The 13,134-nt window shown below is 36.7% G+C and overlaps 2 protein-coding genes across 3 annotated transcripts in view; both read left to right on the plus strand.

The window, feature by feature from the left end:
- metap1d (methionyl aminopeptidase type 1D (mitochondrial)) overlaps positions 1-535 on the plus strand; it is a 79,907-nt gene extending 79,372 nt beyond the window's left edge. The window contains exon 10 of the mRNA XM_064327187.1: positions 306-535. Coding sequence (XP_064183257.1) covers positions 306-384 — 79 coding nt within the window. The 3' untranslated portion in view covers positions 385-535. The remainder of the gene's footprint in view (positions 1-305) is intronic.
- A 1,171-nt stretch (positions 536-1,706) lies between these two features.
- dlx1a (distal-less homeobox 1a) lies at positions 1,707-7,843 on the plus strand. Of its 2 annotated transcripts, none has more exons than XM_064327189.1 (3): positions 1,707-5,182; positions 5,463-5,665; positions 6,385-7,843. In XM_064327189.1, the coding sequence occupies exons 1-3, from the start codon at positions 4,870-4,872 to the stop codon at positions 6,634-6,636; spliced, it is 768 nt and encodes a 255-aa protein (XP_064183259.1). In that variant the 5' UTR covers positions 1,707-4,869; the 3' UTR covers positions 6,637-7,843. The 2 variants fall into 2 exon arrangements, with proteins under 2 accessions (XP_064183259.1, XP_064183260.1); XM_064327190.1 differs by having other exon boundaries at positions 5,466-5,665.
- The last annotated feature ends 5,291 nt before the right edge of the window (positions 7,844-13,134 follow it).

The raw sequence follows: 13,134 nt of genomic DNA on the forward strand, positions 1-13,134 counted from the left end.
GATTAAAACTTGAGATTAATAATATCTCATTAATTTGGGGGGTAAATTCAAGTTTTGCAGCTGTTTGTCAGTTTTAAAATAATTTCTCATTAATGGTCTGACACTAAGCCCGCCTTACAGTAGTAATTGTGTGATTGTGACACACAGTAGCCTTTTTTTTTACCACACCACACAATCAATGTTTCAACTGGTGGAACCCAGGAAAACTGCAGCAGGTGTTAAAACGCACCCTGAGATAAAACCTGCCAAATCAGGACAACCCATTTCCCCAAATGTGATGCTTATGTGTATGGCTCTGTTTTCAGATCAGCCCAGTTTGAGCACACGGTTGTGATCACATCGGATGGTGTGGAAATTCTGACCAAGCATTCTGATGAGGACTGACCATCAGGATGGAATGTTGTGTCTGAGATGCAAATCTAAGAGATAGCGATGAACCGCTGCATTGTTTTGTAAATTAGTGATCTAAAGGAATAACATTATTTCAATAAAGTGCCAACTTTTGAGCATGAATAAAAGCTATTGTCTTACTGTCCATTGCTTGCATTTTGATGTTTGATTCATATTGTTCGGCCCATATCGCAACAGATATTGTCTCAGTTGCATCACTGTTCATCTGTGAATTGGAGCATTTGTTCACTCAGTTCACTCATTAAGAAATGGGTCATTCCCATTTTATCCTTTCAGTCAAATGTTTTAAGTTTTTGTACAAAGGATTGCCTGATCCCTGACACTTTAAAGTTTCCACCAACAGTTGTTTGCGGAAGTCCATGCTATGATGAAGTCCAAAACTATGAACATTCTAATATGTGAAATGTTAAAACAAAAAAAGCAGGTATATATTTGTACATTTTAATGTTATATATGTGTTTTCAAATATGTGAACTTTTTTTAGAAGATATGTCGCATTATTTTGTTTAGTTTCTGTCAAATCATGTATGCATTCATAATGTATCATAACTGAATAGACATAAACAAATGTACGTACTTAATATACGGTTTTATATGACAGAGCTATACTCTTGTAATGAAAAGGAATGAACACTGGCAACAAGCTTGTAACTGCCTAGGAAGCACATGTGTCCACCTTACAATCTCAGTTTTAGCTTGCATAATCAGGTAGTAAATAATGATGGGACAGGCGTCACATCGCCCCCATCTTTTGCTTACAATAATAATTTTTCGGAGCAGTGTAATGACAATAGTTATTACTCATATTGCTACTATTATTATTTCGCTGTTAATAAGGGATCCATTGACCAACCATCCCTCGTTCACCTCGAACGATATAAATCGCTTGAAATTGGACCATTTTAAAAGCAAGGTCAAGAGTAACATTAATGTATTACCTTGTTTTTGTATATAACTCTGCTAATACTGAGATCTGCTGCCTCAATATTGCCTGAATGGATATCGTACACCATGCTGTCATAACTAGCATTTTCCCAAACACATAAAAAGTTGCTTGTTCTGCGCCTTCGAGTTCAATTATGTAATTAGGTTGATAATCATAGTGACGGAATTTAACTGCCTTTAATTTGTTATTCATGGGGAGTTTGAGCAGCCAGTGCAACAGACGAGTGGCTGTGAAAGTGTCTCTGCTATAGACGGAGTGAGAAAGAGGCTCAGGAAAATAAAATGAAACTCAGGACGCGCGCGGCTTCACCTTCATTCGCGCCAAGGGATGGTGAGGAGAAATGGTATGATCTTTTTTTTTTCCTTACAGATTGTCCGGTGTTTTTCCTCATTTTAAAAATTGATCCTTTAAAGTGTGCCTTTTTAAAATGGGTGCATTTTATCCTTACTGTCCAAACAAAATCTAGACATTGTCAAAGTTATAGGTGTTTGTTTTTAGTGATATGACAATTGTAAGCGTTTGATAACTAATCCGACACATATTCTAGTTAATTTTCATGTTTCATATCGCAATTTTTTTACTTCGTAAAATATATATTTTTACTTTTAAAATATGGGAAATATTTACATTTAATATTTACTATAGTTATAATTCTTGGCTATTCGCTTTCGTTATCCGTGTATTTTTGTGAAGTTTTGATACGGAGTTTTACCTTCTTCGCAAGGATTATAAAATAGTGTACCCTATTTTGAAATTATCTCAAGTTCATAAATTCATGAAGTCACCTATGTTTTAACCGTGACGTCGTTTTACAATGGAAATTACATTTAAGATTTTATTGAGAAAATAAGATTATCCACTATTAGTATAACGTTATTTCTCTACGTCTGTTGGCATCATAAGATTATCATGGAATAATTTTATTAGGACTGAATGATTTACCAACTGCTGTGGTAACAAGACGTCTGTAGTGCAAATTACTGTAAGGTTATGTCATTTAGGGGACATGATTTATGTCATATCTATGCCGTGTTTCTTGCCCATTTTCTACATCATTATTGGCAACTAAATATAATTTGTTACTTTGTCATAATGTTACTGGGAAAATCTATTTTCAGATTTTAAAAATTGACATAGTACATAGCATATAAGTAGAACAAAGCCATTTTATTACTCCCGTCACTTCGTTCGACCCGGATTTAGTTGTTGCTTGGTGCTCAGACTTGACAAAATGTTTTAAAATGCGGAATAGTCGATGTGCCTGTCAAATTAGCGCATTTGTTTCAAATAGGCTAGTATAATTTTGATCTTTTGTTATGTGAATGAGCTTTGCTGTTGGCCTAATGCGTTGTATATGAAACGTTGTATAGTAGGTGGACATATAACAGAAATAAATATTTGACCCCGGTTGTCATTTGTGTAAAAATGGTTGACTCCTTGATCGTTTCATGTGCACTATCAAGGGGAGAAGGTTTTACAATCAACGTATAGATCATTGATTCATTGATAACGACTGATCAACATGTTCTCCAGATTCCTTGTTAAGTGCCAGTGCCATACGATTCACTGTGATATTTGCCCTAGATACAGTCAGCCTACTGTACCACGATTTAGGCCTTGAATTGCCCAGTCGTATGGATATCAGTACACCTTGTCATTTATTACCATTAGACAATAATTACGATTGTTCAGTGGACTAGCCTACTGTAGCAACGTTACTGGCGACACAGTGAAGAAGACAAAGGTATTGGAAAGTCTGTTTAAATGTAGCCTGGGCCTACATTTTAAACCTCAATTGGGGGAACTTGTCAACAGTATATGGGCCATCACTGTTAAATAGTGTTTCAATTAGTTCCCATGTGCTTTTAGACCGAATCCAGATTTTAATAGGTTTCTTATTTCATATCATCCGCTTTATTCGCGGGATTGTTGACGTGTGCCATTTAATTGTCTTGTAGCCTACACACTGAAATATGCCATAAACCTACAGTTCAATCCAGGTCCATGTCCTCGAGGTGCTTAATGGTGAATGAAAACAGCATGTAGCTGTGTTAAGTATATGACTAATTATGCGAATGAATATTAAGCATCGGTGTTATGTTAATATGACTGTCTTCAGCTGCAGATCAAGGCTCTTGAGACCAGCATTTAATCAAAATGATTCAGTAAGTTATCCTTCTGCACGTGTTAGCTCTCTCAAACCAAGATACCCAGTTAACAATTAATAATTGGTCGGTATTTTTATCTCCATTCTTAATATCCTGATGTGTTGTTTTGTTGTCATCTAAGCGCTGCCATTCCTAAACTGCACATTTAAAACGCAGTAATTATTTTTCAAATCATGCATATTATTATCATTTAATTATCCGTTTGCTGGGGGGTCCGTGTGTAAGGTTGATCATTTCCTCGTCTTTTTTGGCGGGAAAAAGTTAATTTTGTTAGATACAATATGCTCATCGACTACGTTGGGGGGAAAACGTTACGGGGAAAAGAAAGGCAAAAACGACTAAAATTAACCGTTTTGATGATTCTACGAGTATCGAAAAGACAGCACAGATATTTATAAATACGCTTTAGCCTATATAATTGTGTTGCTAATAATAATAATAACAACAACAATAACAATAATAGCATAATAATAATAATAATAATAATAATAATAATAATAATAATAATAATAATAGGCTACACTATTTTGAGGTATATCTTCTGCCGATCGTTGGTGATGTCTCAGTATGAAAACATTTACATAAAATTCGGTTTATCCAAAAATACAATACATTAATAGTAGATCATGTCTGCATTTTATATCACATGTAACGTGTGGTCATTTGTACTGTGGTAGTAATTAGCCTATGTGTGAATATATAGCTTGGCCATTTACCATTACCGCACAATAGTTCTGTACATTTTATTGAATTATAATATATAACGTATATAATTTGTTGAAAATAAAATTGTTCCTTTAGAAAACGAAACCGAAAAGTAAAGGACGTTGGATATTGACATGCCAACAACATCCAGTATACGACTCAATTTGATGGCTACATGTTGATAGGATACGTCATAAATGTTTGTAAATATAGTATCTTCACGTAACATTGAATATAGTTTTACTGTAATTCCCATTCACTTGTTGCCCTGTAGGCTACTCGTCCCCGGCGTTTGCCACTATTGCCATAGGAAATCTCAGACCCTGGGTCTCAGCATTGCTGTTGTTCTTGAGTTCCCTAGGTCCTTCGGATCCAACCCTAGAATCACAAATCGGAGCCTCTTTTGGTACGAGTGGACCAATCAGCGACCGTCTTTGATGAATATTCATGAATCCCCGATTCAAACCTTTGAGGCGAGTTTGTCTAGATCCACAGCATCATGCTTAGACTTTTCACAGAGACAAACTACATTTTCTTATGAATGGAAAGTGAAAAAATCAGATCAGCTTAAATTGGGATCCATCCTTCACTGAGATCATAGAAGAAACCAAAAGGAAGAGAAGGGATCAGCCAGAAGAGATGACAATGACTACAATGCCAGAAAGTCTTAATAGCCCAGTCTCAGGAAAGACCGTTTTCATGGAATTCGGGCCACCAAGTCAACAAATTTCGCCTTCCTCGATGTCTCATGGACACTACTCCATGCACTGTTTACATTCTGCTGGTCAATCTCAGCACGACAGCTCGTATAGTACAGCTTCATCCTTCCCTAGATCTCTGGGTTACCCATATGTGAACTCGGTCGGTAGCCATTCCTCAAGTCCTTATATCACTACCGTACAGTCCTATCAAAGCAGCTCCACACTTACGCAGACACGGTTAGAAGACACAGGTAAGAACTTCGTCCTTTATTACCGTAGATCATTGACTTTACAAAACTCGAGCTGTGGGACCCTTGCCGCTTTGCTTGCAGAGCAAACATTGGTTTGAGTCAGCCCAGATGTTTGCGTATTAGTCTTGGTAATTATTTATTGCGTAATGCTATAAACAATGTATGCAATTAAGGGTAATTATACCGAAACTACAGCTCGTGAAACTTGTTCTGTAATGTTCACTGCTTTGCAGTAGCGTCTGTGAAACATTCTCTTGAGTTTTTTATTTTCTATCTCCAGCAGCACCAGAGACAGAGAAAAACACAGTTGTGGAAGGGGGCGAGGTTCGCTTTAATGGGAAAGGGAAAAAGATTCGTAAACCCAGGACTATATATTCAAGTTTGCAGCTACAGGCTCTAAACAGACGGTTTCAGCAAACACAATACCTGGCGCTGCCGGAGAGAGCCGAACTCGCCGCTTCTCTGGGACTTACACAAACACAGGCAAGTTCCGTTTATACTGTTACATTTTAAACGTTGCGTGTTTTTGCTAATATTGTGAGAAATTTAATAGTGCATAGATCAATTTTGCTAATTATTTTTACCCAGTGGGCAATTTTTGATTTGTGTTGAGGGTTAGTCAACCTTTTATTTTATTAGTAGGCTAAGCAGTTGATTTGAGCAAAGGTTGTTTTTAACAAAATCATTTTGAAAACACGTTGTCTACAATTATTTGATAGTTTATTAACGGTTGGTATAAAAATGACGGGTCGGCTGACACATTTCCCAGCACAATTTCTTTAACTGTTCGTTTGTCACAAAAGGTGTTAAGTAGCTTCTATACCTGCACAACAAAATGTCCGGTGTTAATTCAACTCGAACTCGAATTACATTGTTAAATGATGATATCTCAACTTTTTAAAATTTAGAACCGGAAATGTATATAGCCTTTCAAAGTTGACTTAGCCACAGGCGCTCTTTATTTTTCCTGGTTTAAATATTACTACTACCACCACCACCACTACTACTACTACTACTAATAATAATAATAGGCATTATTATTATTATTATTATTATTATTATTATTATTATTATTATTAGTAGTAGTAGTAGTATTATTAGTATTATAAACACACTAAAATAAATATTTTTTCTAACCAGTCCATTGGTCTGGGCTAAGTTCAGATAGAACTATTAATGTGTTGACATCTGTCTTTTTTCAGGTAAAGATTTGGTTTCAGAACAAACGATCCAAGTTCAAAAAATTGATGAAACAAGGCGGAGGCACAATTGACACAGGCGCACTAGCCAATGGACGCGGACTGTCCAGCGGCTCGCCCTCTGTTGCACCAGTTTGGAACACTTCATCCACGGTTAAAACGTCAGCGGGCACTCCGGGCTCATACATCCCCAGTTACACCTCATGGTACCCGACAGCGCACCAAGAAGCTATGCAGCAGCCGCAACTCATGTGAACAGAAAAAGTTAACCCCGCCCCCTCCCAGTCGTGGATGGTCCCAATCAGGGGATCATGGACCAGCTACACAATGCGGCCCTGTAGCCCGGCCCGTTGTAGCCAAGCACAGATGTAATGCGGAGCATATTCCCAAAGCTGACAGCTGACGTATCGGCCTTCTCACTCGGACTGAACGCTCAGAGAACAGCCTGGAAGCAGAGAGACTGAGCAGCAACCGTCTGCACTGGAGGGCAGGAATAATGTCTTTTTGTGTCTAAGACAGGAAGAAACCGAAGGAAAAATAATGAAATTAAGGTCATTTAAGCTGCTGTTCCCCATTTCTGTGACCTCTTGTGTTTAAGAAAGTATAGGAAATTGTAACAAGTCAGCGAGAGAATGTGCGGACTTCAGAATGTGTTTTGGTTGTTCTAGGTTAGACTTCACTGTTACAAATGCAAAAAATTATAATAATCATGAAATAGGCTAAAATTAGGCAATGTTCATCTTATACATGTAGATTTACGCAAATGCATTGAGATGCAACGACTTCTAAAATTTTGTGTTGAAATTTGAATGCGGTCTCACACGCACGTGCGCACGTGCGCACCTGCACAAATGTATATCTGCGTATTGGTTACAAACTGTAGTTGTTTTATGTGTTCGATTTATATTATTTAAATTAATTCGGTGTCCTAAAATTTTGTATGTTTACACAATTCAACGTGTGGTTTTCTAGTAATAAAAGAATAAACAAAGAAAATACAAAGAGCGGAAGGCATGTGCTCTTCAGTATTCCATTTGGCAAGAGCTCTTAACGGAAGTTGAATTACAGCAGCCAGTCCCCGGTAGATTACTCAACATGTAATATCTTCGAAGAAAATTATGCGCTGTACTTTTAAAAGGAAATTTTGGAAAAACTAGTGATGCCAATATCGTATGTCACTGCAACACGGACGTGCAATTTACAGGCTGCTGTATATGAACATATATGACTATAGGGTATATTTAGCTTTTTTGTTTGTCTTTGTGGCTGTTTACTCAATGCGTTGTGAAACAGAATTCTACTTTATGAATATGAATGTGTTAAGTTTAATGTGTTTAGCGTTCTACATGGCAAAGTTTAGTTTTATAATGTTTAAGTTAATTTATTTCTTTGTATTATTAAATTCTTTGTATATAGTGTGTAAAGTTCGGATACAGTAAAATTATGATTTTAAATGGCTATATCCTAAGTGTCATCGTCATTTATAAGGATCTTGCGTCTTGTCAATGTATTTGTGCTGTGATTTGTTTGGTTATCTCAGGATATCGTGTTCATACGCAGGCGTTGATGTGTCCATTTTCATTGTAATGCACATTTTTTGTTTGATTTATCGTTAAATCTTGGGTAGCCTAAAATCGAATGTAGCTATACAGTGAATCCAAATATTTTTTATATTTTTATATATATATGTGACTTTTTATTTTTGTATCACAATCTTAATATGGCGACTGTTACATTTACTGAAACCTCTTTCACCAACACGGAATAGTTTATACTGTCATTGATTTGGATGGCATTGTAATTCCCACAACTAACAGTCTAGTGCTTGTTTCTTTTGATTTTCATTTAGCCGCTATGAGCTCGTTTTTCCACTTACATGACTTCAAAAAAGAAATCCTGTTTCCATGGCTGAATAGCAGAGCGTGGTGTGTGTTAAGTGAATAATTGTGCAAGAAGCAGGTGCTGCAAGAAAAGTGCTGCAAGAAAAGGGCTGCGGAGGCTTGTCGGGGGTGTGTGTGTGTTTTGTAAGGGGCGGGGGGGGGGGGGGGGTTGTAGATCTGTAAAACTGAGGCATTCAAAAGGGCTCTTGTTTTGGGTCGATGGTTTAACTGCGCTTTTCTAGCAAATTTTTAAGGAGTGGTGAACATACCCAAACAGAACGTATAAACAAAACGTACCTTAAACATTCATGAGCAATTTATATCAGCTAAATTTCCCTACAAATGCGAACACATTCCCAACGCTTATATTTATTTGTGGGAAAGAATCCATTGTCCCCAGAAAGCTATTCATTTGTGGAACAATATTGCGGTTTGGGACTATAGCCCAAGTATAACACATTCAGAAAAACCCAGACCGCAGTATTCACAGAATTCATGCCTTTTTGTCTGTCGTATCAATTGGCGAAATCAAAGGTAGGCCTCCTAATAGTGTATGAAATGTAGGTCCACTGTTATGACAACGCAATGTTTTTGTCATGGTTTCATAATCGTTAATTTATTGTATTTGAAATTATTGATTTGTGTACATTTAAAAATATACACATCTCATTTATTCCTTAAACGATCATTTATTTCTAAGAGGCTGGTTTGCTGTATGAAGGCTACCCTTTACAAATAAGTGGGTGTGAGGCTATTGGTAATTTCTTTGACCAATTTGACACGCATCTTGTGTGGCCCAGATATATTTTTTTTAACTCTCATGGGCGAGAACAGGAAACGTAAAAACATGTTCTTAGGAAAACTGATAGCTTTCACCACGATTGACTTCAGGCCACATGTTAGCCTCTGAAATCAAGTAGGCCTGCTTGCTGGTCATAATTATTTACTCCCGAATCAGAAAATTATCAGCCTACACAAGGGGTGTCCAGTGTTATCCAAAAAAGGCCGGTGTGGGTGAAGGTTTTTGTTTTAGCCAAGAAATAACACACCCGATTTTGCGTATCAAGGTATTGATTGCAGACCATATGATTAGTTAATTATTTGAATCAGGTGCCGTACTGCTGGGCTAAAATAAAAACCCGCACCCACACTGGACCTTTTCGGGTAACATTGGACACCCCATCCCTAGACGTAAACATAAAAATAAAGAACCTTTCAACGCCAACGTCTACCTTTGACTTTTTATAGTGTCCGCGTCCCGGTGTTGTATTATTATTATTATTATTAGTAGTAGTAGTAGCAGTAATAGTCTTAATAGTCGTACACTTTGCTGTCATGTTATATTTTTGTATTTATATGTCAAATTAGTGTTCTTTTACAATGCACGTTTGCTTCTTTTTATTTTCGAACGGTCTTAGCTGTAGGCCTGTTACTTTATTTTTTATAATATCTATCATATTTGTTGTCGAATTAAAAATTTGAAAGAAAATCATTTTATAATAAGTCCATGCGATTTTTTAAAGTAGGAGAGAGTTGCCATAAATGTAACTGTCTTTGGATTTTGCTCATTTACGCAGAAAATATATAGGCCTATCCTAGCAGGCTAGCGCTATGAAATTTTACTTCAAACAGCTTTGACATGTTAGTAGTGCTAGGACGTTTTAATTAAATTCATAACTTAATCGAGTCGGATACAAGTTAAACTAAAGTACACGCAGTCCGATGTTACATTCATGCCACTCAGTCGGCATGCTTGTATCAGATGTGTGGAATAATTGTAACAGTAACTGAAAACGTCCTATAATGTTCTATAATGTGCGCATGGTTTTTTTTTTGTTTTGTTTTTTTTTGCACACACAAATGTTAATGTCAAGGAAACACGTGTTCAACGGTAACGTGAGACCAGTCACATCCTCACATCCACATCCTGTGAAGCATGGAGCTTTATTCGTGAAAAAAAGACAAGCAAAATACAAGCAAATTCGTAACTTACCGTGAAGTGAATTGTGGTAACGTCCAAATCGATAAGTAAAGCTGCGTTTGTTTGTTTCTTAATACCCGGGTAAGCTTTTCTAAATGCCTGTGACCAGGTGGCTTTTGCATTAATAATCACTTGGAGCATCCAGGACATGAGGCTATGTCAACTCAGAAAACAAATTATCTGAACACATTTAACATTAAACACTGAACCAACGTTGATAAAATTTGGGTAAAATTTATTTATTTAGCCTAATAAATATTAAACACCATTTAAAATGCCTACGGTCTCCCGAAATGGACTCTACATGTAAATGGTTTTAAATACCATCTAGTGCCCCTAATCACCAAACCCGAAGCCCTCTCTATGACCTCCCTGGGTACCAACCCACTCGTTTTCTGTAAACATATAACAGCAAAAAGCACATTGTTTGTTATACGGCATAACTCTGACAGCTGTTAACGGGGACATAATGTTTTTTTGGTCACCTAGCACCCACTTCCCTCGAGAATAAATTCCGAAAACCATAAAAATTCTTCAAGGACATATAATCTTTTAAATGATTTGATCAATTGTAAATACAAATAAAGCATTATAGCCAAAAATTAACCCCGGAACAGATTATTCACTTTTTAAAAAAATAGTAAAAAAAAAAAAAAAAAAAAAAAAAAGGTTATCACGTTCCTTTGAAGACTGAATCGCACGCCTACAAACCTGAAATGGCTATGTTAGCCACACTGTACAATAAGTTATCGACCGTGTTAAATTTATCAAGCGTTACATTAATGGCGACTCTCCCCTATATTTTTGGCCAAACTATTTCTGTACAACAGAACACTAGTCGGTAGGCTACTTGGGCTATTTGTAATGAATCGTTTTAATTAAATATGAATCATTAATTCTTTTGATATTTAATTAATAAATAGTTCAAGATGACGAGCCTGTTTTTGAAGGACGTTGGTAGGCTCTCATTAGTGCGTTTAAAAACAGGCTCAATTTTAGGATATATCTGTAAATAAAAAACTAATTTAACTTTTTCTTAAATATGTGGCACCCGGCTCTTAACAGAGAAAAAAACAAATTACCTTTTTATCCAAAATTCTCTCTCTCTCTCTCTCTCTCTCTCTCTCTCTCTCTCTCTCTCTCTCTCTCTCTCTCTCTCTCTCTCTCTCTCTCTCTCTCTCTCTCTCTCTCTCTCTCTCTCTCTCTCTCAAAGACTCCAAAGTGCGCGTGCAGCTGCGCACCCGAGAGGGTCAGCGTTTTTTCACTGTATTCTCCTCCTGATTACAAGCCGAACCCATCAAACGCAACATAATTACAGTAATTTCGGGTTTATTTATTCTAATGCAGTTTCCCATCTCTGGGGTAATTATGAACATTTTTTTTCGCACAGGGAATCTTTTTGCATTAACAAAAGAGATAGCACACTGAAAGACAAATTTGCTGCGCATTGAAAAAAGCAGTAAAATAGGTGAGCTGCCATCTCTCCGCTGTTCTCTTATATTTAAGCCCCGGCAAATTGCTTGCAGGTGTATGCTGTGGGATTGTCAATAGGAAGAGGGTTCAAAATTAGCAATGGCACAATGTTAGAGTAATGAAGGCAGCGCAGACGAAATTACGGTACAAGAGCATATTTTTCTACCCCCTACTTCCATTTCTATTCCATAGAAAATCCTTTCTTCCAGAATCAAAAAGGACCGTTACATCTTCCGGATAATTGCCCAGTACTCACCTGAAATTATAATTTCTTATTAGAACATCCGTATAGTTATCACAACACGGTAATTTAACGGTAAGGCAGATTTTTGTTGTAGATACAAACATTTTACCATTAAAATAGTAATAATTCTTAAATTCTGCAAGGTAACACTTATTCCTAGCAAGGTTTTAGTTTCCCATGCCTGCTCATATTACAATGTGGACATAGTTCGATCTTTGCGATAGAACAAATATCGTTTTGCAAGTCGGACAGTGATTCAATTTCCAATATATATTCAGGCTATTATTTTGTTAACAAACTCTGACACGTATGATCGTTAAATAATTATATCATAAAATCAAACAAAATATGCAATATACCTTTCATCTATGCCTACTGATTGTGTCCATATACAGTAATAGTCTATATAGTTTACCGTTTAATAATTTGATTCATATACATTTCAAGACGCACTGAGTTATGCATCACTGCATATATAATAAATCTACACCCTGTCACACCCACATACAACTTGCACTAACCTAAAACATGTCAACTGCATTACATAGCAAATAAAATAGGAAACAGTGTCCTTACCTTAATCTCTGTAAGTGAACCAGGACAGCTCTCTCCTATGACCAGGAACCAGATCTAGACGGTATTTTGTGAGGAAGTTTAAGGAAAAGTATATCCCAAAGCTTAGCATGGCTGAGCGCTTCATTCCCACAAACTGTTTCACATGCAGCGCTAAGTGTTAGAACAGCACTGTTCACAATATGACTGAACATTTCGGCTATATTGGCGCTTTTTATATCTGATGGAAAAAATTGCACATTATTAGCATAAATGTTTACTCTTCATTACGCTGATGACATTGTGCACTCGAGATCTTGGTAATCTTTGGGAAAATTATGAGTAATTTTTAAAAATTTAAAGCAGCAGTTACCATGCAATTCAGGCTAATTCTGTGTAGGCTCCAAACGGATATAATTATCGAGGAGTCAAGATGTTATGCTAAAAACTATGCATTGATATTCCCATTTATTATGTACATACAAGTTTGACAATGTTGATGCTTGAAATAGCTGGAAATTGTCTTGCGCAAAATTACAGTCCATATTAGGACATCTAAAATTGCGAAGAATTATATAGTAATTGCAGGCTTTCAGATCGGAAAGCCAGAATGCTCAAACTAG

This window comes from Anguilla rostrata, chromosome 3, assembly GCF_018555375.3.
Source record: "Anguilla rostrata isolate EN2019 chromosome 3, ASM1855537v3, whole genome shotgun sequence".
NCBI classification, from domain to species: Eukaryota; Metazoa; Chordata; class Actinopteri; order Anguilliformes; family Anguillidae; genus Anguilla; species Anguilla rostrata.

What these genes read in the sequence shown, in the direction of transcription:
- dlx1a (XM_064327189.1), top strand. Translation starts at nt 4,870, where the DNA reads ATGACAATGACTACAATGCCAGAAAGTCTTAATAGCCCAGTCTCAGGA. An exon ending in GACACGGTTAGAAGACACAG is followed by an intron (nt 5,183 to 5,462) that starts GTAAGAACTTCG and finishes TTCTATCTCCAG; the next exon opens with CAGCACCAGAGACAGAGAAA. An exon ending in TGGGACTTACACAAACACAG is followed by an intron (nt 5,666 to 6,384) that starts GCAAGTTCCGTT and finishes GTCTTTTTTCAG; the next exon opens with GTAAAGATTTGGTTTCAGAA.